Consider the following 27,938-nt stretch of genomic DNA (forward strand, 5'->3'; position numbering starts at 1 on the left):
TATATATATATATATACATATATATATATATATATATATATATATATATATATATATATATATATATATATATAAACACAATTTGACGAAATAAATTGTTAGAAAACTAGATGAATATTCCGTAAAAATAAAAATGATATCACAGAAAAAAAAACCACACACATACACACAATTTGACAATATAAAAACCAAAGTCGCATTATTCCGTGAAAATAAAAAAAATGAGAGATTTCTGTAACGTTTTCTTTATCAAACATTAATTTGGGAAAGTCTGGAAGCCTTATTAATGTACATTCGTTTGAGAACTTCTAAGAACACCATTAATAAAAGTGATAAATTCTCTCTTCTTTAAATTCTTTAGTCTATTACATGTTTTTCAATCAAACACAGTTTGATTGTTTAATTAATTATACAATGACATGTTTTTTTCATAATTAATTTGCTTCATTTACTGTTAAAAGTATTATATTTCAAGATATAAATATTTCGTCTCTGTTCAAAATTATAGAAAAAAATATCTTTCCATCATGGGTTTTCAAAATATTAAAATCTATACTCTAAAATCACTAATATGCATAATTATGGTTGTATTATATATATATATATATATATATATATATATATATATATATATATATATATATATATATATATATATATATTTATTTCTTTGTCACTCACATATCTGATTTTTATTTATTTTTATCATTGTTTATAATCACGAGGTTAATTTGAAATGTAAAATACAATAGATAACGAAGGAAATATATATATATATATATATATATATATATATATATATATATATATATATATATATATATATATATATGTATATATATATATATATATATATATATATATATATATATATATATGTATATATATATATATATATATAGATATATATATATATATATATATATATAGATAGATAGATATAGATATATATATATATATATATATATAGATAGATATATATATATATATATATATATATATATATATATATATATATATATATATATATATATATATATATATATATACAAAAGAAGGAAAATCATGTATAAATTAATTACCCAAAAGTAAGGTATATTTAGAGGTGCCGTTACATATCCAACGTAAACAAACCAAAAACGATATTCTAAATTCTAAAAGAAATTCCGAAAACTACTATTTGAAATACAAAATTAGGAAAACATATTCAATATATAATCATTATTTGAAAATTATGGAAAACCAGAAGAGAAATATTAAAACGAAATTCATTATACTGGATTTGGAAAACGAGAATAAGGAAAATAAATATGGAAAAGTTACTATTATTAGATATAGAAAATTAGGAAAACATATTCGATATATAAATATTATTTAAAAATTATGGAAAGGCAATGAGTAATATTAAAATTAAATTTATAATAATATTGGAAAAATAGAAAATAAATGAGTAGCTACACAGGGTAGCCGTTACAGAGGATATGATCCAATGTGATCTAAGCTTGACTGAAATATTTTCAAGTTTTCATAGTTCGAAGTTAATTATAACTTAAGTTTAACTTAATTAAGCGAAAATAATAAATTTTTCCATATTTTTTGCTCATTATGGCGATTATATGATAAAAAATTCCACATTTATTCGTAAAATTTCTTGATTGTTCGACCAATCTTCATCCGAAACGTAGGACAGCAGGTCTGACAGACCACCTGGTCAGTGTCCTGAACAAGGAAATTAAATTGAATTCGTCGAAAAATCTATTGGAAAAATGCCCAAGTTACCACAGAAGAAATATTACCGTCAGAGGGCCCATTCAAATCCAATTGCGGACCACAACTTTGATTAGTAAGTTTGTTTTACCCCTATGCATACCGGTTAGGTTAGGCTAAAGGTCGTAGGCTTGTTCAAACTTGGTAAAACTTTACCCTTTTACCGTTCAAAGATATTTGGTATTATTGTAGTGTATTACAGGGCAAGGTATCGGTAGGAATATGATAGAATGTGTTTGTTGGGACAGATCTGTTAGAAAATGACTGGAATTGACTGAAAAATAATTTTAAAAAGGACTCAAACACAAGAACAACACTTAAATTAAGGATCCACACCTAACCTACGAGTCGTATCCTTACCTATTTAGCAACCGAGGGCTACAGCCCCTTTAGACTCTCATATCCTTAACTTACCCAGAGCCTTTGTATAACAACGGACAGGAACACGTGTATAGAATACAATCTAACATAAACTTCTCCACCTAACCTAACCTGAAAGACGTGTCTTTACCAACTATACTAGCGGGAATTTTTAGTGATGAGTTTGAAAATAGGTGAGTTATGGGGCATGGCCGTCATCGTACGTATAGCACGCTTACCCCAAGACCAAGTCCCAACCTTGTGGCGTTTTCCAACTGGCTTCACTCCTGGTGAGGTAAAACTAAATTGCAATAATTTTTTAATCGTAAAATTAGCTTCATAGCGTATTTCACACCAAGGTGAATAACAACTTTGCCATAGATAAAATTGATTTGACAAGTAGCAAGAAAGTTTAAGCCTGTCTCAACGAACTACATTAATTTTCAGTGTTTATTATCGTTGGAGTGCGTGAAATATTCACCAAGGTTAACCCTTTTACTGTCAAGGTAAGGTTAAATTTCGAGCACATTTTGTTATATATTTTTTTTTTAAATTTCTCTAACAGCCTTAATTTTTGTCATAGAGAGGTCAGGTTGGTCTCATTCTTTTGGAAAATGCCTGAAGTTTCTCTTAAAGTTATCGAAAATATGCAAAAACATGTAAATAACAGTGTTTTGCAAGAACGTACCGGTACGTCCTTTGGGGGCGAAAGGGTTTAGAAAAGTAACAATAGATTTCCAAGTGTTCTTACATGTTATGGTTGTTCACATATCTGTTTACTGGGTAGATATTCAAATAAAGTTAATTATGTGTCAGTTTTTATAATTGCTTTCTATATATTATTGATTCCTTTATCATTATTACCAATCTAACTTTTAAGAAAACGCAAGTTTCCAGGGATACATTCTAACCGAGCCTTCCTTAACCTAACCTAAGGTAGGATGAAGCTGCTTACCAATATTATTATTATCATTATTACTAGCCAAGCCACAACCCCAGTTGGAAAAGCAAGATGCTATAAGCCCAAGGGCTCTAATAGGGAAAAATAGCTCAGTGAGGAAAGGAAATAAGGAAATAAATAAATGATGAGAATAAATTAACAATAAATCATTCTAAAAACAGTAACAACGTCAAAACAGATATGTCCTATGAAAATGTTAACAACGTCAAAAACAGATATGTCATATATAAACTATAAAAAGACTCATGTCAGCCTGGTCAACATGAAAACATTTGCTCCAACTTTGAACTTTTGAAGTTCTACTGATTCAACTACCCGATTAGGAAGATCATTCCACAACTTGGTAACAGCTGGAATAAAACTTCTAGAATACTGTGTAGTATTGAGCCTCATGATGGAGAAGGCCTGGCTATTAGAATTAATTTTTTTATGCTGTCAATATCTCAATGAATATCCCTTATGTAGAAATATCTTTGGTAATCACAGGCTCTTTGCAAACCAGTACCAATCATATCTGTATTGTTTACATGCACCCAATTACAGGATACATCGTAATCTATCCTTTTGGTCTTGTACTTATCCTTTGTTCCCAATTCCTTTATTATTATTATTATTACTATCCAAGCTACAACCCTAGTTGGAAAAGCAAGATGCTATAAGCCCAGGGGCTCCAACAGGGAAAAATAGCCCAGTGAGGAAAGGAAATAAGGAAATAAATAAATGAAGAGAACAAATTAACAATAAATCATTCTAAAATAAGAAACAACGTCAAAACAGACATGTCATATAATAAACTATCAACAACATCAAAAACAAATATGTCATAAATAAACTATAAAAAGACTCATGTCCGCCTGGTCAACAAAAAAGCATTTGCTCCAACTTTGAACTTTTGAAGTTCTTCCATAGTTAAATTGTAAGGTTTTGCCCCAATTTCTGTTTAAAAGGCACTGTTTTTATGTTGATCAGGCTGACATGAGTCTTTTTATTGTTTATATATGACATATCTGTTTTTGACGTTAATAGTTTATATAGGACATATCTGTTTTGACGCTGTTACTGTTTTTAGAATGATTTATTGTTAATTTATTCTCATCATTTATTTATTTCCTTATTTCCTTTCCTCACTGGGCTATTTTTCCCTGTTGGAGCCCTTGGGCTTATAGCATCTTGCTTTTCCAACTAGGGTTGTAGCTTGGCTAATAATAATAATAATAATAGAAGAGTTAGAAAACACAGGCTTACATGGCTGAAGACTATGAAGGGTGAAGTAGGAGATGATGAAAGGAGAAGTATTGATATAAAAGCTCTAGATAGAGACGATTTGGAAAATCTACCCGATGCCCTTTGCGTCAGTAGGCGTAGGAGGAGATGATGATGATTTGATCTTGGGGAACTAGGGTATTTACTGATTTTACTTGTTCATTATTTCTCGTACAGTTCATTTCCTTATTTCCTGTCCTCACAGGTCTATGTTTGCCCTGTTGGAGCCCTTGGGTTTATAGCATCCTGCTTTTCCCACTAGGGTTGTACTGATGGAGATGAAGTTGTAAAATCTGATTGGATTACCTTAACGTATATCTTAATTGTTGGCATTTCAGTCCCGTGAGTCCTGGCGCAGTTGACTGGAGTCTTCACTATCCTCAGCATTTCCCTAGTGACAAGAAAGTAGAATTTGCAGATATCGGTTGTGGCTATGGGGGATTGCTAGGTAAGTTTGTTTATGAAAGATCTATTTGAACCCTTTTACCCCCAGGCCAGTGTTTCCCAACCTTTTTTAAATGATTACCCAAAAATTTTATTTCCAACTAATCAATTACCCCATTGAACATATACCCGGTAACATCGGATGCTTTTTTGCAACCACCTGATGAACTGTATGGATCATGTTAAAATTATTGAGTTTTCCTATAAAATAATTATTGCAGATTTTGTGTATGAATTATGGCAATAATTATGGGAATGTGAATAACTCAATTTCAGAACATCTTGATTACCCCAAAAATACGGGTCCATTACCCCACTGGGGTAATTTACCCCAGGGTTGGGAAACACTGCCCCAGGCTATTTGGAACTTTCCAACCCTTAACCCTCTGGGGTTATTTTTTTTTTTCAAGCACCTTTTGCAGTATATATATTTTTTAAATTGCTCTAACAGCCTTAATTTTTGTCATAGAGAGGTCAGGTTGGTCTCATTCTCTTGAAAAATGCCTGAAGTTTCTCAAAAAATTATAAAAAATATGCAAAAAAAAAAATGTGAATAGCAGTCTTTTGCAAGGACGTACCGGTACGTCCATGGGGGTAAAGGGATGTGTTTTGTGAAACGTACCAGTACGTCCTTTTGGGGGTAAAAGGGTTAATGTTGTTTCTGTTATTTTAATTGTTCATTACCTCTCTTTTAGTTTGTATATTTCCTTTCCTCATTGGGCTATTTTTCCCTGTTGGAGCCCTTGGGCTTATAGCTTTGTGCTTTTCCAGCTAGGGTTGTAGATTGGCTAGTAAAAATAATAATGATAATACTGATAAAAAAATGTTCACATTTTGGTGTAGGCAAATAGAAAGTGTCATGCTCTTTATTTTCTTGTTTTTTGATGAATTGTTGATTATTTTCATAGGGAACTTGTGATTATTTTGTATATGTAATTATTTTTATTTACCTTCTTTGTATTTTGTATACAAAATTGTTAAATGCAACTTATTTTTGTGTACTGGGGATTAAATAAAATACTTAAAGTATGTGCAGTTTAGGAACACAAGTATGTTCAGCTTCATCATCAACCCAAACTGGTCCATTGCAGGACATAGGCCTCAGACAGGTCTTTCCACTTTCGTCTCGTTTATGGTGTTGTTCCAATGCCAGTCTATACCAGTAAATTTTCTTAGCTCGTCAATTCATCGTCTTCTCATCCTTCCCCTGCTTCTTTTGAAATCTCCTGGGACCCATTAATGTCCATCTATTGTCTGTCATTCTCATTATATGTCCTGCCCATGTCTATTTCTTTATCTTACATGTTGTTAGAAAATCCTCTACTTTAGTTTGCTTTCGTATCCATGTTGCTCTTCTACAGTTTATTAGTGTTATTCCCATCATTATTCTTTTCATAGCTCTTTGAGCTGTAACTAGCTCATGTTCTAAGGCTTTAGTAAGGCTCAAAGTTTCATTGCATAAGTTAATACTGGTAGGACCATCTGATTAAAATCTTTAATTATTAGAGAAATGTTAGGAATTTTAAATGTTGTTATCGATAACGATGGATTGATATTGGATTGGATTTAGTAGAGTTGGCTCCTGGGAGACATATGGCACTCCATGACGTAGCAGGTAATATCTGTGTGTGAGAACTTGCGACGTTTACCAAACAACGTTGAAATGTCTGACCAACGCAAGTCCTGAAGAGGAATGAGGATGGGGGGTGGGGAGATGTAGGGGGTAGAGAGAGGGTATGTTGATGAAGGAGAGGTCTAATTGGTGAGGGGATCTATGGTCGTGGTTCAATCACGCCCCAGTTTTCTATACCGACACTCGATGAGTGAGCGAGCTAGGTTTATTCCTGGCATTCCATGCATCTCTTTTTTTCTCTGGTATATTCAGCAATAACTATGCCTTAGAAATGGTGCTAGAGGAGCATTTCACTGGGCGACACAGGTTCCTTGCCCAGAAATAGATTTTTCCTTCGTCAAAATCCCTTTATTGATACTCTATATTTAAGTAAAAAAGATATTGAAGTTTTATAAAATTAAAAACTTTTCTGATTTCTTCCAAACCAACTCTACACATCTGGTTCAAAAGCTTCTTTTATGTTAAAAACAGAAACTTGTTTGCCATTGATTGCTATTTCCACTTTCCAGTTTCCCTAGCGCAAGTATTTCCCGACACCCTGATGTTAGGGATGGAAATTCGCGTCAAGGTGTCCGACTTTGTAGCCGACCGCATTCTTGGCTTGCGGGAAACGAAGAAAGACGTCCCTGGAGGTTACCAGAACATTGCATGCATTCGAACCAATGCCATGAAATATATGCCTAACTTCTTCGAAAAAGGGCAGGTAAGACTTCTCTGTTTCTTGATAAAGAATTTTGTTGAATGTATTTGTCCGTGACATTTGTAATTCCGGCACTACTGTGTGCTGCCTCATAATGGTAACGGACAAGAAAAATGTAACAAATTATGAAAAAGTGTTAATTTATTGCATTTTGAATAGGAAATTTGTGGAGAGAAAAGGGTGTCCAAACCCTGGAAAAATAAAAAACTGATTACAATGTTTTTTTAGTTACCTGGGTCAAGGGTTTGTCTAGATTATAAATGTATTTCAATGATAACCAAGCAATTTGTTCCGTAACCGAAATACAAACCACGCTATTTAAATAGGGTATTACTTTCGGCGTAGCTGAAATGACGAGGCATTAGATTTTTAACGAGGGTTAACTACCCCCTCGCTAGTTAGCTGGGGGTAAGGGAGGGGTAGCTAGCTACCCCTCCCCCCTCACACACCAGTGAACTGATCCACTTCACTTTTGGCTCGGGTGATGGTCAGGCATGTCTGCTCTCATCCTCGCATTGACAGCCTTAATCTTTTTTGCTTTCTCTTTCAGTTTGTGTTTGGAAGTTGGCCTCTCTCCTTATCATGCGGCGGAAATGCCCTGGTTTACCCGACCGCCCTTGTGGGACTTATATGTCGGCGGTCGAGACGGACCCTCACACCTTGTGTCCGTTCTGCAGAGGTCAACGGTGTGATAAGGATAAAGTGTGCAGGGAGTGGTCTACCTCCCAGTGGGAGCGGTTTTCCCGGCGACGGAAGAAGAAGTCTAAGCGGGATCTTTCTCCTTCAAGGGTTTCCTTGAAGAAGGAAAATTCTAAGGACTCTTCTTCCGTTGCCCGAACCTTTTCCGTAGCTCCCACTCGATCGGTCTCTCGTGAGAGGCCGTCGAGTGGTAGCGTAGGCCGTTCTTTTGTTGACCGACCTCGGGGTTCGGGAGAGGGAGTTGCCTCCCATCGCGAGGCAGCTCCTCCTCCTCCTCCGGGGGAGGATTTATCTATTTCTGCTTCTGTTTATAATGATGATTTATTGCAGCATTGGGCTTCCTTGGGGCTTAAGGGTTCTCCCTCCAGGGAAGCCCTGTTTGACTTGATCCAGTTGGGCGCAGTTGTCAAACAATCGCCGGTGATAGCGGAGGTTGATCCTCTGTCTATCGTCTACGTTGTTGTGGCAGAGGCTTCCGACGGGTCGGGTCAAACCCCTGCCTTGGGTGCTGATGTTGCTGAAGGCTCAGTTCCCCCCTCCGAACATCCTTCGATGGAGGAGCTGAGTCCAACGGTCTCTCCTGCAGGTGATTCTCCCCCTCGGGGGAGTTCACTGACAGAGACTCCTCTTCGGAGGACCGACGATGGTGTTCCTGCTCCCAGAGGACGTATCCGTCGCAAGGCTCTCCCTCCTCTTCGCCGTAGAGGTCTTCCTTCTCCCCACAAGGGAGTTAGGAGACGCCTCTTCGGCTCCTCGCCCTCGCCATCCCCCGCAGAGGATCCTCCTTGTTGTGAGTCGACCGTTGCAGCCGCATCTCTGGACCTCTCTGCAGATCTTTCGTGATCCCCTACGCCTGCCAGACCTGCTGACACGCCTTCACCGTTCGTGGCAGCTGATACGCAGTGGGCGCCCTCGCACCCCGTTATCCAACGGGCACCGGTCCCTTCGGGGCAAAAGGGCTTGTCTCACAATGTGAGCAAGTCCCTTAAGTGCCAGGTTTTACCTGTGCGCCCACGTTCTCTACACACAAGCCTTCTCCTATTCCTGCTGTTGCTGAGTGTCATCCTGTGCCGGAAACAACGAGCCAGCGATCTCCTATGGCAGAGTCGACATGTCAGTGCTCTCCTGCTCGCCATCGATCTCCTGCTCGCCAGCGCTCTCTTACTCGCAAGCGCTCTCCTGCGCGTCAGCGATCTCCTGTACGGCAGTGATCTCCTCCTCGCCAGCGCACATCTGCGCGCCCTGATCCTGATACGCGCCCACGATCTCCAGGTTCTCCAGGGAACTTCCCATGCGCGCCAGCGCGTAACTACGCGCCATAGCTCGCCCGCGTGCCCACGATCTTCGGATCTGGGCGTAGGAAGGAAACCTCATCCTTCTCCTTCTCGCCAGCCTTCACCTGCGCGCCCTCGGAACTCGCCGTCTCGTCAACCCTCCCCTACGCGCCATCGGGCTCAGTTACCTTCGCGCCCACAGGTTCCAGCTCCTACCGTGCTCACTTCCATAGGTGGACGGGATACGACACGCCCACGCGCCCACGAGCAGTCTCCTTCACGCGCTTCTAAGCCTGCTTATCCTGCGCCCCATCTGCCTTCTCCAGATCGCGCACCTGCATGCCAACGATCTCCGGCGCGTCCGCGCGACCCATCGCCTGCGCGCCATCACTCTCCAGCACGCCCACGCGCCCACGAGCCTGCTCGCAAAAGATCACCTGCGCACCCACGCGCAACTTCACCTGTGCACAGTCGCTCACCTGCTCGCCCTGCGCACCATCGGTCGCCTGCGCTCTGTCGTTCGCCTACGCGCCGTCATTCTCCTGGTCGCCAGCACTCGCCTGCGCGTCCAGGCGCCCTCACGCCTGCGCGCCCGTGCTTCCATCTCCGCGGGATTGTTCCATCACGCGAGCCCAAACGCGATTAGCTCCGGGTTTCGCAACGCGAGTCTTCTGGAGCGAGAGCAGTCAGGTCATCTTCTTCACGCCCCCCCCCCCCCTCCCTGCAAGCGCAGAACAGCGCGCTCGCAGGAGGGGAGGTCTTCAGAGAGGTCTAGGCACCAATCTTCCTCCCTTTCGTTTCAGGCAGGCCCTATGGTATCTACTCTGAAGGATCGCCCGATCCCATTCCCTCCGGCGGGAGTCTCTGACACTGCGTCTGTCATTAAGCAGCCATGGTTTGGGTCCCTTATCAGAGCTGTCGTCCAGGCTGTTGAGCCTGCCTTCCCTGATTTGGGTCTCTGTTACGATCCTCGTGGGGATCGAACCAGGTTCTATTGAATTGATTAATGAAATGGGGACTCTTCGACTGAAAACCAAGATGAAACAATAGGAAATATAGAAAGAAAACTCGCAAAAGAAAACATAATTTTATTTACAACTAGTCAAAGGTGAATGTTTCTTGATTGAGTACTTAGGAAGCACTGAACTAAACAAAGAAAATCATTTGATTAAACTACACTCCAGCAAATAGGGAACAGTCAAGATGGTAGATAAATAATACAAAAAGAATATACTACTCTTCTCAGCAGCTCTCGACGGTTGACAGGGACGGAGATATTTCAGGTCTGGCGTTTCGTCGTTGGTAATGAGGGCGGGAGGCAACTCGTTAGGACATCTCGGACAAAGCTGGTTACATCTGCTTTCTGGTCCTTACGCCTTCTCTTCTTTACTGAGCTTGTTCTCCCTCTCTCTCTCTCTCGGGCTTCCTCCTCTTCTCTCTTTCGTACTCTCTCTTCTCTCGATCGCGTGGAAGTTTATATATCCCTGTATGGGAGGGGTTAACTATGGACAGCTCCATATAAGGAAATTTTCTCGTTTCTTCATCCTCATTGGTGTTCCTTGAAACCGCTGATAACACCTAGGCGAACGCTCTGCTGGTGTAATCAAATTCCATAACGTTGACTCCTTCAGCTAATGTGTATATCCTCCGGCGACAAACACTGTTCTTCTTCTCCTATGGCTTCCTTGGTCCGCTATAGACAGGGGATCGTTGTGCTCAAAGACCACCAGCCTAGGCACATAATAAATATCTTGACGATGACAGCTTCAATAAACAATAGCGGGACCTTATCTCTCTCTCTCTCTCTGCTTCTCTAAGAGTAGAAAAATCACATGTTTTAACATTCTTTCCTATATTATTCTATCTACCCATGACAGTCTCAAACCAACGGCAGCTCCGACCCCACTGAAGAGGAAGAGAGGAGTAGAGATCGTGGTGACTTCTCCCAGGGTCAAACTGGCTCCTAAGAAGTCCGTAAGGAAGGCTCCTTTTCCCCCCCACCGACGTTCTCTCCTTCTCCTGTGGACGAAGCTTTTCCGTCCTCAGGAGAATCTACCGATGTGAGACCTTCTCCCACCGCACCAATGGGAGAGACCCCACCGCGAGTAGGAGAATCGTCCCATGTTGGGGCGGAGAAGAGCCCTCAGACTTCGTTGCTGGAGTCCTGCATCCCTCCTAGAAGGGAACCGAAGGACTCGAAGACTATCCCGAAGTCTTCTTCCAGGATTCGACCAGAGCCAGCGAGACCCCAGGAAAACGTCCACGTGTCCCCTCAAGTAGAGCATCTGGGGACAGGAGACTTTGCTGCCAGTTCACCAGGAGGAGAACAGCAAGAGTCAGAACATGCCTTCTGGCAAGTCTTGACTCTGATGAGGCATCTCAACGGGTTCAAGGACCCGGAGATCGCCCCTCGTGAGGGCAAGGACACGGTCCTGGACCGAGTCTTTGGCACTCAGAAACCCACTAAGGCCCGTGCGGCTTTGCCTTGGTCCCAAGGGGTGAAGAGTGCCAGGGATAAGGTTGAGGGCCAACTCTCCGAGCTCGCCTCCTCCAGCCGTTCCACTGCTGGCAACAAGCTCCTCCCACCTCCTCGTGTCCAACCGAGGAGGTATTTTGAGATCATGGAGGAGTCTTGTTTAGCTCTTCCACTCCACCACTCTGTGGAAGAGCTTGCCAGGGGATTCTCTCTTGAGAGACGCTCCAGCCGGCAAGTGACATTTTCGGCAACAGAGATCCTGAGTCAGGAGAAGGTCGCAAAGTGTGCCATGCAGGCCACTTCGTGGCTGGATGTCTGGCTGGGGTCTCTGGGCATCCTGCTGCAATCCGAGGATCTGTCCAAGGAGAGCACCAGGAAGGCCTTGGAGACCTTCCTCCTTTCGGGCACGCGCACCATTGAGTTTCTGGCCCACCAAGTCTCGAACTTGTGGGCAAACTCGATCCTGAAGTGACGTGATGCGGTGACCGAGAGGTTCCACTCGAAGGTCCCAGCCGTGGATGTCTGCAAGCTCAGACACTCTTCCCTCCTGGGAAAGAGTTTGTTTGAGCCCAAGGATGTGGAACAGGCAGCTGAGAGGTGGAGAAAGTCGAACCAGGATTCTCCTCTCCAAAGGGCTCTTACAACAAAGCCCTACAAACCTCCAACACCTCAACAACCTCGCCAGTCCAAGACGACGAAACCGGCAGCGGCAGCAGCCCTTTCCTGTCAGAGACGAGAAGGGCAAAAAGTCCTCCAGGGGAGGCAAGAATCCTAGAGGGAGCGGCCGAGGCCGCAAACGCTAGGATTGGCAATCCCCCTGCATGTCCACCAGTGGGTGGATGCCTAAAAAGTTGCGCATTCAGGTGGCAGCAACTCGGGGCCGATTCCTGGACAATCTCCGTGATCAGTCAGGGATATCGCGTCCCGTTCATAACATCTCTTCCTCCCCTGACAGCGAATCCAGTGTCGTTGAGCTCCTATGTCATGGGATTGGCAAAGGGGCTAGCCCTACGGGCCGAAGTCGAGACCATGCTGAAGAAGGATGCTCTCCAGGAGGTCGTCGACGGCTCCCCAGGCTTCTTCAGTCGACTCTCTCTTGTAAAGAAGGCATCTGGAGGCTGGAGACCAGTCATCGACCTCTCAGCTCTGAACAAGTTTGTCAAACAAACTCCGTTCAGCATGGAGACAGCAGACACGGTCAGTCTTGCAGTGAGACCGCAAGACTTCATGTGTACACTGGATCTGAAGGACGCAAACTTCCAGATCCCAATCCATCCGTCTTCCAGGAAGTACTTAAGATTCAGCCTAGACAACAAGATCTACCAGTTCAAGGTGCTGTGTTTCGGTCTCTCCACAGCACCCCAGGTATTCACCAGAGTGTTCACCCTGATCTCTTCGTGGGCACACAGGATCGGCATCCGTCTCCTCCGTTATCTGGACGACTTGCTGATCCTGGCAGACTCGGAATCGACCCTTCTTCGACACCGAGACAAGCTTCTGGGAATTTGCCAAGATATAGGGATCATGGTAAATCTCGAGAAGTCTTCTCTGCTTCCATCTCAACGACTGGTATATCTAGGCATGATATTGGACACTAATCTCCACAAAGCCTTTCCATCAGACGACAGGATAGCAAGGCTGAGGAGGGTCGCAGATCTTCTCCTCAGACGAGAAGAGCTTCCAGCCCAATCGTGGTTATGTCTCCTAGGTCACCTTTCCTCCTTGGCCTGTCTAGTTCCAAACGGCCGCCTCAGGATGAGATCTCTGCAATGGCGGCTCATGTCCCGGTGGAATCAAGGACACGATTCCCCGGACATTCTGGTCCCTATGGGTCCTGCGGAACGGACGGACCTTCAGTGGTGGGTGACCGACGAAAACCTCCGAAAGGGAGTGGATCTTCTCGTCCTCCCCCCGGATTTGATGCTGTTCTCAGACGCTTCAAAAGAAGGGTGGGGGGCCCACGTTCTGAACCACAGGACCTCAGGCCTATGGTCAGAATCAGAAAAGTACCTCCACATAAATCTGCTAGAGATGAAGGCCGTATATCGAGCACTTCAACAGTTCCAACAAACCCTGGCGGGTCACTCCGTGGTGGTGATGAGCGACAACACCACGGTAGTGGCTTACATCATCAAGCAGGGAGGTACCTTTTCACAACAGCTATCCCATCTTGCAGTAGAGATACTGAGATGGACCGAAGTCCACTCGATTCCACTATCGGCTCGCTTCATTCCGGGCAAAAGGAATGTGCTCGCTGACAGTCTGAGCAGAGCATCGCAGATAGTGAATACCAATTGGTCTTTGGATCCTGTAGTAGCCAACAAAGTCCTGACTTTGTGGGGTTCCCTGACAGTGGACCTGTTTGCTAAAGCCTTGAACTTCAAGCTTCCGCTGTACTGTTCCCCAGTCCCGGACCCCAAGGCACTTTGGCAAGATGCCTTCCAACAACGGTGGGACAACATTGACGTTTACGCCTTCCCACCGTTCTGTCTGAGGAGAAGGGTGCTCAACAAGACCAGAATATCGGTCAACCTGTCAATGACTCTAATAGCTCCGCTATGGCATCATACAGAGTGGTTCCCGGACCTTCTGCAGCTCCTGACGGAACTCCCGAGAGAACTTCCTCCACGACACGAGCTACTCAAGCAACCACACTGCAATATCTTCCACAAAGCCGTAGCATCACTTCGGCTTCACGCCTGGAGACTATCCAGCATCTCCTCACAGAGAGAGGCTTTTCGCAACAAGTTGCGGAAAGGATGTCTCGGCACCTGCGAAAGTCATCCGCAGGGGTCTACCAGGCGAAGTGGAGAGTCTTCTGTGGTTGGTGTCGTGGAAGGGGTATCTCTCCCCTCGATGCCACTATTCCAGCAATAGCGGAGTTTCTTGTGTATTTGCGGGAAGAAATGTGCCTTTCAGACTCGGCAGTGAAAGGCTATCGCTCAGCCCTTAAGCCTGGCCTTCAGGCTGAAAGGAATGGACATTTCCTCCTCGCTGGAACTTTCTCTACTCATACGAAGCTACGAGCTTACCTGCCCTCAGTCGGAAGTGAGACCTCCTCCATGGAACGTGGTTCGAGTCCTCAGGTCTCTTAAGAGACCTCTGTTCGAACCATTACGCCAGGCTTCTGATCGTCACCTGACTTGGAAAACGGTGTTCCTACTCGCATTGCCCTCGGCCAAGCGAGTCAGCGAACTTCATGGTCTCTCGTACGACGTCGCCCATTCAAGGGGATGGGGGAAGGTAACGTTCGGGTTCGTCCCTGAGTTCGTGGCTAAGACTCAAAATCCTGGGATTCCAGACCCACGGTTCGACTCCTTCCGGATTTCGAGTCTCCGTTCTGTAACAGATGATCCAGACCATCTCCTACTGTGCCCAGTAAGGAGTCTGAGGCTCTATCTTAAGAGAACAGCTGCAGCCCGTCCTCGAGTGCGAGCATTGTTTGTGAGCACAGGAAGGACGAAGAGGAGGGTCACTAAGAACACCATCTCAGCATGGATTCGTAGGGTCATCCACCATTCCCTGAATCCAGACCCTCCTCCGTCATGTCGCCCTAGAGCACACGATGTCAGAGGCATTGCTACGTCCCTGGCAGTCAAGAGAAACTACTCGGTGACGCAGGTTCTACAAGCTGGGGTCTGGAAGCGTCAAACGACCTTCACAGCCCACTACCTGCAGGACGTGACCCACAGAAGGCTCGATACGTTCACTATCGGCTCTGTGGTGGCTGCACAACAGCTGGTCTAAACCTCAGGCTCCTTAATGGACAAGTAGCAGAAGGTTGAGGGCAATGTTACCCGGTTTTAGTCTGCGTGAATGAAAAAGTATGCCTGGCCCTTACTCTTTTCTTCATCCTCCCCTCTTTTGGGGAAAGCAGCATCCTGAATTCTCTGCACAGCTGACCTCAAACCACTGCAGGTAAACCATGCTTCCTTGTGTTCCTAGTTTTTAAATATTAAACTTAGCCGGTGAATATATAATAGCTGACGTCTCGGACGGCTCGACATAAAAACACAAAAACTCGCGAGCGATCGCCATGAAGGTTGCGGGTGTGCCCACCAGCGCCAACTATCGGCCAGATACTGCATATACATGTAAACAGCTCCAGTTCTTCTCTGTCGGTCTTGTCGACAAGTTGATTCCATTACTCGCTGTTGACCTGGAGTTTTTCGTCATTCTTGGTGAAGTACTTCTTTTTGGTTTTGAGCTTTCGCAGTGCAGGTGTTTTTATCTTCAATTAAAACTCTTGAACTCTTTTTTGGATAGATTTTATTGTTGATGACTTTGGATTGTTTTTGGATTTTCTTTGACTTTTCAAAATGGCTGACCCTTCTCCAATTCCTAAATTTCGTACATGTAATGCTAGGGATTGTAACAAACGTCTTTCAAAGGCCTCTCTCGACCCACATACCGTGTGTTCTAATTGGCGGGGTAAAACCTGTCAATTAGGAGATCGGTGTGATGAGTGCGTGGTACTTTTGGAATTCGACTGGCTAGAGTTCGATAAGTATTCTCGTAAGCTAGAGAGAGATAGGGTGAGGAGAAGTTCCTCTAGATCATTAGAATTTTCCTCCTCCCATGCCCCTGAACCTAATCCTTCCCCAGTAGTAGTTGTGCCTGAACCTTCTACTAGCACTCATGAACCATCAATGCGGGATATGTTGCGTGCCATTCAAGCGTTGGGCGAGAGAATTGAATCTTTGGCTACGGACCGTAATCAACTCATGGCGGATGTAAAAGTGTTAAAGTGTCAGAGTGCCACATTAGAAAATCGTGGGGATAAAGTGATTAGTGCGCAAAGTGTTATCAGTGTTGCGACCGAGGGTTCGTCTGTTCGTGCTTGTCGTTCGCCTAGTCCGAGACCTCTTGCAAGCTCCCATGCACCAGGGAGAAGTAATGTCGTAGGACTTATGGGGACGAGAGGCTTTAACCAACGAACAGACGTTCCCTCTATGGTTTCGGGCGTGTCTCGTCAAGACCGCCCCTACCATAAGACGAGCGAGGCGGTTTTCTCCTCGTCATCCGAAGGCTTCTCGCGTAAGAAACTGTGGAGCAAGGTTTCGAGACCCTTAAAGCGGAAGTCAGTCCCTTCAGGACAGGTCCAGCGTCCTGGCTGTAGCCATTGTGACAGCTCTGACCCTGTGCAGTCATCGGAAGATTGCTCGCCGCCTAAACAAAAGCGTAACACGGGCTCTGAGAGTCTTAGTTTAGGCAATGTTTTGCAGTCACAGACGTTACCATCGTCTCGACCCGTACCGACTCCCGTTGATCCTAAATGGGTTGTCCTGCAGGATTTGCAGAATAAGCTTGCCTCCCTTATGGAGGAGTATACTGTTGAGCAGGTTCACGATGATCCTCGCCGTTACGCTGATCGAGATCCTGGCCATCAGCCGCCCAAACGAGCCTTTGCTCGTCCTGTTGACGTTGACGTTACAAAGTCACGTCAGTCACGTGACTTGGAGCCTCACTCGATGCAGTCCCGTGTTGACTTTCAGCCGCTTGTGGACGTTCAGCCGCTGCCGCATGCTCGTGTTGACGTTCAGGACGTTCGCCAACCAGCTAAGTTGACTTGTTTTGACGTTGAGCGTCAAGCACCGCAGTCAAGAGTTGTTTTAACTGCTCAATCTAGGCAGTCAAGGCAGTCTCGACTTGACGTCGAGCGTCCTCCCGCTCCTGTTGTTGTTGCTAGTCAGTCCGTTAAGCAGTTACATGACGTAGCGTCCTGGACTGCTACTGATGCTCCTTTGCGTGTGGACTCTGCTTATCAAGCATTGCCACCAAGGCAGGTCTCTCCCTTGCTTGAGACTCATCAGCTGTCGGACGAGGTTCCTTCAGATGAGGACGTTGCTGATCCTCCTCCTAATGATAATCCTTTGGACGTTTTATCAGATGTAGAAGAACCTAAGGCTGTTGCTCCTCGTTCGCCTCCGTCTGAGTTTGCGCTAGGCTTAGCTGCTACCAAGCCTGCCTTTACTAAGCTAGTGCTTTCTCGCTCTTCTAAGAGGGCTTTACGTCTTCTAGGCGACTGGTTGGTTACCAGGAGGAGTTTGGGGGAGACGGCCTTTGCCTTCCCACCTTTTAAGCTAGCTTCTAGATCGAGCGTCTGGTATGACATGGGAGAAGTTCTCAACTTGGGAGTCCCTGCCTCTGCCCAGGGTGACTTCTCAAGCCTCGTAGACTCTCCCCGTCGCCTGGCCATGAGACGCTCGAAAATTTGTTGGTCCTCCTCGGACCTTGACCATCTCCTTAAAGGCGTATACAGGGCCTTTGAAGTTTTTAACTTTCTAGATTGGTCTCTAGGAGCATTAAGTAGGAAGATCTCGTCTGCTGACCAAGATGTATCCTTGCTTATTATGTCTTGTATGGACAAAGCCATCCGCGATGGCTCCAATGAGCTCGCCTCCACCTTTACATCGGGAGTCTTGAAGAAGAGAGAAACCCTTTGCTCTTTCCTTTCAGCAGGAGTTACTCCCTGTCAAAGATCGGAACTGCTCTTTGCTCCCTTATCGGCTGCCTTGTTTCCACAACAGCTGATTAAGGACATTGCTGCTTCGCTTGTGCAGAAGGACACACATGATCTGATGGCTTCTTCTGCTCGCAAGGGAGCTCCTTCTTCATCCTTTGTTGTGAGACCCAGAATCGAGACTCCTGCGTCTAGGTTTATCCCGCCCTTTCGTGGCAGAGCTCCCAGCAGGGGAGGCTCTCGTGCCGAGGGAAAGAGAGGTAAGAGGAGAGGAGCCAAGTCCTCCCGTGGCAGAGTCTGACTGCCCACGTCCTCAGACAGCGGTAGGGGCCAGACTGAACAACTTCTGGCAGGCCTGGGAGAAGAGGGGTGCAGACCAAGAGTCTGTTCTGTTGCTCAAGGAGGGGTACAAAATACCTTTTGTACGCAGACCTCCTCTAGTAACAGTTCCCATAGACCTCTCTCCCAGGTATCGAGAGGAGTCAAAGAGACAAGCTCTACATCACGAAGTGTCTCTGTTGCTAGAGAAGGGAGCGGTGGTGAAAGTCTCGGACCTTCAATCACCGGGGTTTTACAACCGTCTCTTCCTAGTCCCAAAGCATACAGGAGGTTGGAGGCCAGTGCTAGACGTCAGTGCGCTCAACGTTTTTGTTACGAAAACAAAATTTACGATGGAGACCACGAAGTCCGTCTTAGCAGCGGTCAGAGAGGGAGACTGGATGGTCTCTCTCGACCTGCGAGATGCGTACTTCCACATTCCTATACACCCGGATTCCCTACCGTTTCTGAGGTTTGTTTACAGGAATGTGGTGTACCAGTTTCGAGCACTGTGCTTCGGCCTCAGTCCTGCTCCTCTCGTGTTTACGAGGCTCATGAGGAATGTGGCAAAATTCCTTCATTTATCGGGAATTCGAGCCTCCCTGTACTTGGACGACTGGCTTCTCAGAGCTTCGTCCAGTCATCGCTGTCTGCAGGATCTACACTGGACGTTGGGTCTGGCAAAGGAGTTGGGACTTTTGGTCAACTTAGAAAAGTCTCAACTGATTCCATCCCAGACGATTCTCTATTTGGGGATGGAGATTCGCAGTCTAGTTTTTCGGGCTTTTCCGTCTGCCACCCGAATAGAACAAGCCCTGCTCAAAGTCCGACTCATGCTGAAAAGAGAACGTTGTTCAGTAAGAAGTTGGATGAGTCTCGTAGGGACTCTGTCATTCCTGGAGCAGTTTGTCTCGCTAGGGAGACTTCACCTTCGCCCTCTCCAGTTCCATCTAGACTCTCACTGGAACAAGAGCAAGACTTTAGAGGCTGTATCAATCCCGGTCTCCGAGCCAGTAAAAGCATGCCTGAACTGGTGGGACAGCAACATAAGTCTGAGAGAGGGTCTGTCCCTAGCAGTCAAGAACCCAAACCACGTGTTGTTCTCAGACGCGTCGGATTTGGGTTGGGGTGCGACTCTGGACGGTCGGGAATGCTCGGGTCTTTGGACCTCAGTTCAGAAGAGCATGCACATCAACGGCAAGGAGCTATTAGCAGTCCACTTGGCCTTGATGAATTTCGAGAGCATTCTTCGAAACAAAGTGGTAGAGGTCAATTCAGACAACACCACAGCTTTGGCGTACATCTCCAAGCAAGGAGGCACTCACTCCCACACGCTGTACGTGATCGCAAGGGACCTCCTCATATGGTCAAAAAGTCGAGGCATCTCCCTGTTGACAAGATTCATCCAGGGCGACTTGAACATCTTGGCAGACTGTCTCAGTCGGAGAGGTCAGGTGATCCCCACGGAATGGACCCTCCACAAGGACGTGTGCAAGAGTCTTTGGGCGACTTGGGGTCAACCCACCATAGACCTCTTTGCCACCTCGTTGACCAAAAGGCTCCCAATCTATTGCTCGCCAGTCCCAGATCCAGAGGCGATCCACATAGACGCGTTTCTACTGGACTGGTCTCACCTGGACTTGTATGCATTCCCACCATTCAAGATAGTCAACAAGGTACTGCAGAAGTTCGCCTCTCATGAAGGGACAAGGTTGACATTGGTTGCTCCCCTCTGGCCCGCGAGAGAGTGGTTCACAGAGGTACTTCAATGGCTGGTAGACATTCCAAGGAGTCTTCCTTTAAGGATAGATCTCTTACGGCAGCCCCACGTAAAGGATCTTCATCAAAGCCTCCCCGCGCTTCGTCTGACTGCCTTCAGACTATCGAAAGACTCTCAAGAGCTCGAGGCTTTTCGAAGGAGGCAGCCAGAGCGATTGCGAGAGCTAGGAGAGCTTCTACCATCAAAGTATACCAGTCGAAGTGGGAAGTCTTTCGAGACTGGTGCAAGTCAGCATCTGTTTCCTCTTCCAGTACCTCTGTAGCCCAAATCGCAGACTTTCTCTTACATCTGAGAAATGTTCGCTCCCTCTCAGCACCCACTATTAAGGGCTACAGGAGCATGTTGGCTTCGGTCTTTCGACATAGAGGCTTAGATCTTTCCAATAATAAAGATCTCCAAGATCTCCTTAAGTCTTTCGAGACCTCTAAGGAACGTCGTATGGCAACTCCTGGATGGAACTTAGACGTGGTCCTAAGGTTCCTCATGTCAGACAGGTTTGAGCCATTACATTCAGCCTCCCTGAAGGATCTCACCCTCAAGACACTTTTCTTAGTGTGCTTGGCTTCGGCTAAAAGGGTCAGTGAGATTCATGCCTTCAGTAAGAACATCGGCTTTTCCACAGATAAAGCCACATGTTCACTTCAGCTTGGTTTCCTGGCCAAAAATGAACTGCCTTCTCGTCCTTGGCCTAAGTCATTTGATATACCTTGCCTGTCAGAGATCGTAGGCAACGAACTTGAAAGAGTACTGTGTCCAGTTAGAGCTCTTAAGTTCTACTTAGCTCGTACTAAGTCCTTACGAGGTGGATCTGAGGCCTTATGGTGCTCAGTTAAGAAGCCATCATTACCTATGTCAAAGAATGCTTTGTCATATTTTATTAGATTTTTAATCCGAGAGGCTCATTCTCACTTGAGTGAAAAAGACCGTTGCTTGGTTAAGGTTAAGACACACGAAGTAAGAGCTATAGCAACTTCCGTGGCCTTTAAGCAAAATAGATCTCTGCGAAGTATTATGGACGCGACCTTTTGGAGAAGCAAGTCGGTATTCGCGTCATTTTACTTAAAAGATGTCCAGACTCTTTATGAGGACTGCTACACACTGGGTCCATTCGTTGCAGCGAGTGCAGTAGTGGGTGAGGGTTCTACCACTACATTCCCTTAATTCCAATATCCTTTTAATCTGTCTCTTGAAATGTTTTTAATCTTGTTTTTGGGTTGTACGGAAGGCTAAGAAGCCTTTCGCATCCTGGTTGATTTGGCGGGTGGTCAAATGTCATTTCTTGAGAGCGCCCAGATTAGGGGTTTGATGAGGTCCTGTTGTATGGGTTGCCGCCCTTGATACTTCAGCTCCTGGGAGTCTTTCAGCATCCTAAGAGGATGGCTGGGCTTCGTGAGGAAAGCAGACTAACAAGGCAGAGTAATCGTCAAAGTCAGCTTCCTTACCAGGTACCTATGTTTATTTGGGTTTTGTTATGATATAACTGTCAAAAACTCTAAGCATATACGCCGTAAACTGTATTAATACTGGTCTCTACCCACCACCATGGGTGTGAATCAGCTATTATATATTCACCGGCTAAGTTTAATATTTAAAAATGATATTTTGATTATAAAATCAATTTTTGAATATACTTACCCGGTGAATATATAAATTAAAGGCCCCCCCTTCCTCCCCGATAGAGACCCAGCGGGATGAGAAGAACTGGAGCTGTTTACATGTATATGCGGTATCTGGCCGATAGTTGGCGCTGGTGGGCACACCCGCAACCTTCATGGCGATCGCTCGCGAGTTTTTGTGTTTTTCTGTCGAGCCGTCCGAGACGTCAGCTATTATATATTCACCGGGCAAGTATATTCAAAAATTTATTTTATAATCAAAATATCATATTAAGATAATACTGTCGCGTCCCCCATACCCTGACGAGGTGGTATTGGGAACGTCCTATCCTAAAATTCCATCTAAAGCAGTGGTTCCCAAACTATCTTACCTGACACCCCCTTTTTGCATCCAGTAGACTCGTACGCCCCCCTCCTCTCTTTTTTTATATGAAATGATTCTTACATTTATTTCTTAGCATTGTACAGGAAAACAGATTTCTGTTTGTATTACAATTTAATAATGAAAGCCACTCAAACAAATAATAGTACATTCTAGTAACTAAAAACGAAATATTTGGTTCAAAGTGAGCGAAAAAAAGTTTGAACATTAGCAAATTGGCAAAATTGAGTTGCAATTTTAAGAATAGATAATTTGAAAACATGGCATATAATATTTGGAAATACTTATGAGACTAAGGCACAATTTCTGGTCAAATTTAGTGAGATGGATGCTGCTGCTTCTTCCTCACAAGATCAGGAATTCTAGGATTGAAGTAATTTCGAGCAGATGACTTCACGCCCCCCTTGTATCGTCCTCACGCCCCCCCTAGTGGGGCGCGCCCCCCAGTTTGGGAACCACTGATCTAAAGGATTCCAGGTCAACTTCCTATGACGAGTCACACTTCATTCCTTCACACACAAGCTTACGTAGGCCGCACGTTCCTTGCAGAGCAAGGGATTTGCGAGATGCAGGGACTCCTTTTCTCGAGTGCTACACACTCGGATTTTGAGTCCCTGGGCAAAGCCAAAGCCAGTAAGGCTGGGACTTTCCACCCTTCCTAAGGGGTAAGTCACCCAATGTAAATAGCGTGGTTTGTATTTCGGTTACGGAACAAATGACAAATTCGGAGATAATTTGTATTTTTCCTAATCATACAAACCTTAGCTATTTACACATATTTGCCCGCCAGCCCTGTCCCCCAAGTCAAGTCCTACCTCTAAGTGAAGTGAAGCAAATCACCGGTTTGTGGGGGGAGAGGGGTAGCAAGCTACCCCTTCCCCTACCCCCGCTAACTAGCGCGGGGGTAGTTAAGCCTTGTTAAAATCTATTGGCTCGTCAATTTCAGCTACGCCGAAAGTAAACCCAATGTAAATAGCTAAGGTTTGTATGGTTAGGAAAAATACAAATTATCTCCGAATTTGTCATTTTTCAATATTAAACTTAGCCGGTGATTATATAAGCTGCAACTCTGTTGCTCGACAGAAAACTCTACGTTCAAAATACGCCAGCGATCGCTATGCAGGTAGGGGGTGTACATCAACAGCGCCATCTGTCGAGCAGGTACTTAGTACTCAATGTAAACACAGAACCAATTTTCTCTCTGTCGGGCTACCGGCAAGACCTACTAATTCGCTGTTACTAACTGGATTTGTTTTCACAACTATTTGATGAAGTACACTATTCTAGTTTTGAGCTTTCGCTATGCAGGTGTTTTATCTTCATCTAAAAACTTGAACTCGTTTTGGATAGATTTCATTATGGTGACAAAGAGAGTATGGACTCTCTTTCACTTTTAAATGGCCGACCCTTCCCTTAGACGGAAGTGTGTTTAGGTTTTTAGTAATTTTGCTTAACACGTTATAGATCTATATATTTTATATCTCTCCGCCTTTATTAGGCCTCTTCGATTAACTTTCCATTTATTATAAACATATAAAAATAAATTTTTATGTTTTGTTTATATGCGACCTTTCCTGATAGTAGGCGGTCCTAACTTGGAACCGAAGTTAATCAACGTTGAGCCCGTTATATCGTATTTAGCCTTTAAAGAATTTAAAACTTTTTAAATTTGATGTTTTATGAAAGAATTTCTTTGATAGTCTTCGTACTGTTTTCAAAGATGAACTACGTTTAGTTTTTTAGACTACGCAGTTGTTGACGTTCAGGACGTTCAACATGCGCTCTATCGTTACGATAGAGAGAGAGTGTATCACGGTTTCACTTTGCAGTAAGAGTAAATCGATTCTGACGTTTTGTTCTTTCTTTCTTAGCTTAAATGTTTTAAATTCTAAATTAAAGGAACTTTTTATTTGGAAAACCTTTCAGTTTTTTCCTTTAGTCAAATAACATGTTTTTTTTGACGATATATAATTGGGCTCTTCTCTTAGGTGCGAAATCAAGAGAGAAAGAGAGAGAGAGATAGAGACGGAGGGAGAGAGAGGAGAGAAAACGTTCCGTTCAAGCGGGTAACGTTGTTCTCGTGTTACTCTCGTCCCTAGTCGCTGTACGGGGAAGAAGGTAAAACGTTTCTAGGGTTTTATTCTTGTCCCCAGGCTATGTGCGGTGAGAGATTGTAAACGTAGTTTATTTGAACTAGTGTTTAGTCTCTTTCCCAGCCACTGAATTTTTTATCTTTATATATGTTTTCTGTTTTTTTGCTAGTATTAATGAGCTGCATTATACGACTGATTTCGCAATTACTACCTTTTAATGAAGGGTAGAATTGCGTGTTTCAGGTAGAAATCATTAAAAGTTTCGATTTCAGTGAAATAAGTGCAAAACAGAAAATCGATAAAGTGATATACGCAAAGTGTTACAGTGTTGCGTCCGAGGGTTCGTCTGTTCGTGCCTGTCGTTCACCTAGTCCGGGACCTCTTGCAAGCTCCCAAGCCCAGGGGAGAAGTAATGTCGAACGACTTATGGGTTCGAGAGGCCTTGATCAACGAACAAACGTTTTTTCCCTCCGTGGTTTCGGGCGTATCTACCCAAGATCGCCCCACCCACACAAAGACGAGAGAGCCCATTTATTTCTTGTCTGCGGAAGAGGTTTCTCGTAAGAAACCATGGACCAAGGTCTCGCGGCTTATTAAGCGCAAGTCGGTCCCTTCCGCGCAAGTCCAACGGCCCAGTTGTAGCCACTGGGTCAGTTCGGACTCGCTGCAGTCTTCCGACGACTGCTCACCTCCTAAGAGAGGCAAAGCGGTACCGCATCAGGCAGTTACACCGTCTGTTGCCGCACCTGCTCCTGTAGACCCTAAGTGGTCTTTGCTGCAGACCATGCAGTCTCAGTTAACGTCATTGATGCGGGACTTTCGTGCGGAGAAGGTTGACACTGCACCAACCTCTAGCCTACAACCAACCACGGTTGTGCGTCCTGTGGATGCTGAGGCGACCTTCTGCCGCACTCCAGCTGAGAGAGTCCCGCCACCCATGCGTTCCAGTGTACCCTGCCAGCCGCATGTTGACGTTCAGTAACGCACGGAACCTTCCGTTGACGTTCGAGAGGTACAACAACAGTCTAAGTTGTTTTGTTTTGACGCGGTGCGTCAACCTCCGCATTCTAGAGTTTTTTTGACTGCTCAGTCTAGACAGTCAAAGCAGTCTCGAGTGGACACTGTATGTCCTCACGCACCTGTTGTGGTTGACAGTTCAGTTGTTGACAGTTCACAGACTGTCAAGCAGTTACATGACGTTGCCTTCTGGTCTGCTACTAATGCACCAGTGAGAGACTCACTGAGGTAACCTAGCTTTTATCGGACAAGGTTCCTGTAGATGAGGAAGTTGCTGTTCTCCCTCCTACTGATATTCCCTTGAGGACTCTGTCATTTGGAGAGGAGCCTTAAGCTGCTTAGCCTCCTATGGACTTTAATTAAATCATGATGATTTTTTAAGGATCTTCGTCCGGATCTTGTAACTGCTGCTCCTCGTTCGCCTAAACGTCAGAACTTACACTAGGCCTAGCTACTTCGAAGCCGTTGTTTTTAAGCTAGTGCTCTCTCGCTCTCCTAGAGAGCGTTACGTTGGCTAGGCGACTGGTTTTTGCACCAGGAGGAGTTTTAGGGATACAGCCTTTGATTTCCCTTCTTTTAAACTGGCTTATAGAGCGAGAGTCTGATAGGACACGAGAGAAGTTCTCGGCTTGGGAGTTCATGCCTCTGCCCAGATAGACTTCTCAATTCTGGTAGACTCGCCCTGGCGCCTAGCCAGGAGACGCTCCAAGTTGTTTACAGGTCAACTTCTCAACTTTTGTCGAGCCTTTGAAGTTTTGCTGTACTATTATGTCACACATAAGAAGGCTTTCAGGGATGGTAAATGGTTCCGCCTCAGTCGCTAACCCTGTCTGTTGCCACACCTGCTCCCGTAGACCCTAAATGGGCTTTGCTGCAAGACATGCAGTCCAAGCTTGCGTCCTTGATAGAGGACTTAAATGCGGAGAAGAACCTTCTGGCCAACAACCTTCCAACCGGTCGGTTGTGCGCCCTGTTGACGCTGAGGTAACCTACTCGCGTCTGCCAGTGGAGGTGGTTCCTCCTTCTGGCCAACAACCTTCCAACAGGTTGGTTGTGCGCCCTGTTGACGCTGAGGTAACCTACTCGCGTCTGCCAGTGGAGGTGGTTCCTCCTTCTGGCCAACAACCTTCCAACCGGTCGGTTGTGCGCCCTGTTGACGCTGAGGTAACCTACTCGCGTCTGCCAGTTGAGGTGGTTCCTCCTTCTGGCCAACAACCTTCCAACCGGTCGGTTGTGCGCCCTGTTGACGCTGAGGTAACCTACTCGCGTCTGCCAGTTGAGGTGGTTCCTCCACCGATGCGACCCAGTGTGGGTTGCCAGTCGCACGTTGACGTTAAGCGACGCTCGGAGGTGGTTGTTGACGTTCAGGACGTTCAACAACCAGCAGAGGTGACTTGTTGTGACGCAGTGCGTCAACCTCAGCAACCCGGTAGGGTGTTGACTGCACAACCCAGACAGTCTAGACAGTTTCGGGTTGACGCTGTACTTCCTCGCGCACCCATGGTTGTTGACAGTTCACAGACTGTGCAGCAGTTCCATGATATTGCGTCCGGCTCCGTCACGCATCCACCAGTGCGACCGGATTCAGCGAGTCAGACGTTGCCCACTCCGTTGCCGTTTCCTCATCAGTTTCGGATGAGGATCCCTCTGATGAGGACGTTGCTGAACAAGACGATCAGCCCCCAGCCCTGCTATCCATCCAGAAGATGCTGAAGAAGGAACGCTGCCCAGTCAGGCTGTGGATGAGTCTGGTAGGGACACTGTCATCCGTGGATCAATTTGTGTCACTAGGAAGACTACACCTCCGTCCTCTTCTATACCATCTAGCTTTTCACTGGAAAAAGGACAAGACGCTAGAAGCGGTCTCGATCCCGGTTTCCGGAAAGATAAAGTCTTGTCTGACTTGGTGAAAGGACTATATCAACCTTAGAGAGGGTCTTCCCCTGACTGTTCAGACTCCCAACCACGTTCTCTTCTCGGACGCATCGGACGTAGGCTGGGGTGCGACATTAGACGGTCGGGAATGCTCGGGATTATGGAACTCGAGTCAAAGGACAATGCATTTCAACTGCAAGGAGCTACTGGCAGTACATCTGACCTGGAAAAGCTTCAGGTCTCTCCTTCAAGGCAAAGTGGTGGAGGTGAACTCGGACAACACCACGGCTTTGGCGTACATCTCCAAGCAAGGAGGGACCTACTCTCTGACATTGTACGAGATCGCAAGGGACCTCCTCACCTGGTCAAAAGGTCTAGACATATCACTAGTAACGAGGTTCATCCAAGGCAACTTGAATATCATGGCAGATTGTCTCAGTCGGAAGGGACAAATAATTCCAACAGAATGGACCCTCCACAAGGATGTATGCAAGAGACTTTGGGCCACCTGGGGCCAGCCAACCATAGATCTCTTCGCAACCTCGATGACCAAGAGGCTCCCAATATTTTGCTCACCAATCCCGGACCCAGCAGCAGTTCATATAGATGCCTTTCTACTAGATTGGTCACATCTAGATCTATATGCATTCCCTCCGTTCAAGATTGTCAACAAGGTACTGCAGAAGTTCGCCTCTCACGAAGGGACAAGGTTGACGTTAGTTGCTTCCCTCTGGCCCGCGAGAGAATGGTTCACCAAGGTACTTCGATGGCTAGTAGACGTTCCCAGAACACTTCCCCTAAGGGTGGACCTTCTACG

The 27,938-nt window shown here is 45.4% G+C and overlaps 1 protein-coding gene across 1 annotated transcript in view; it reads left to right on the forward strand.

Moving 5' to 3' along the window:
- The first annotated feature begins 1,554 nt into the window (after positions 1 to 1,554).
- LOC137637237 (tRNA (guanine-N(7)-)-methyltransferase) overlaps positions 1,555 to 27,938 on the forward strand; it is a 32,154-nt gene continuing 5,770 nt past the window's right edge. Inside the window, exons 1-3 of the mRNA XM_068369497.1 lie at positions 1,555 to 1,843; positions 4,690 to 4,799; positions 6,938 to 7,131. Of these exons, the coding sequence (XP_068225598.1) occupies positions 1,767 to 1,843; positions 4,690 to 4,799; positions 6,938 to 7,131 (381 nt within the window). The 5' untranslated portion in view covers positions 1,555 to 1,766. The remainder of the gene's footprint in view (positions 1,844 to 4,689; positions 4,800 to 6,937; positions 7,132 to 27,938) is intronic.

This window comes from Palaemon carinicauda, unplaced genomic scaffold (genome assembly GCF_036898095.1).
Source record: "Palaemon carinicauda isolate YSFRI2023 unplaced genomic scaffold, ASM3689809v2 scaffold599, whole genome shotgun sequence".
NCBI classification, from domain to species: Eukaryota; Metazoa; Arthropoda; class Malacostraca; order Decapoda; family Palaemonidae; genus Palaemon; species Palaemon carinicauda.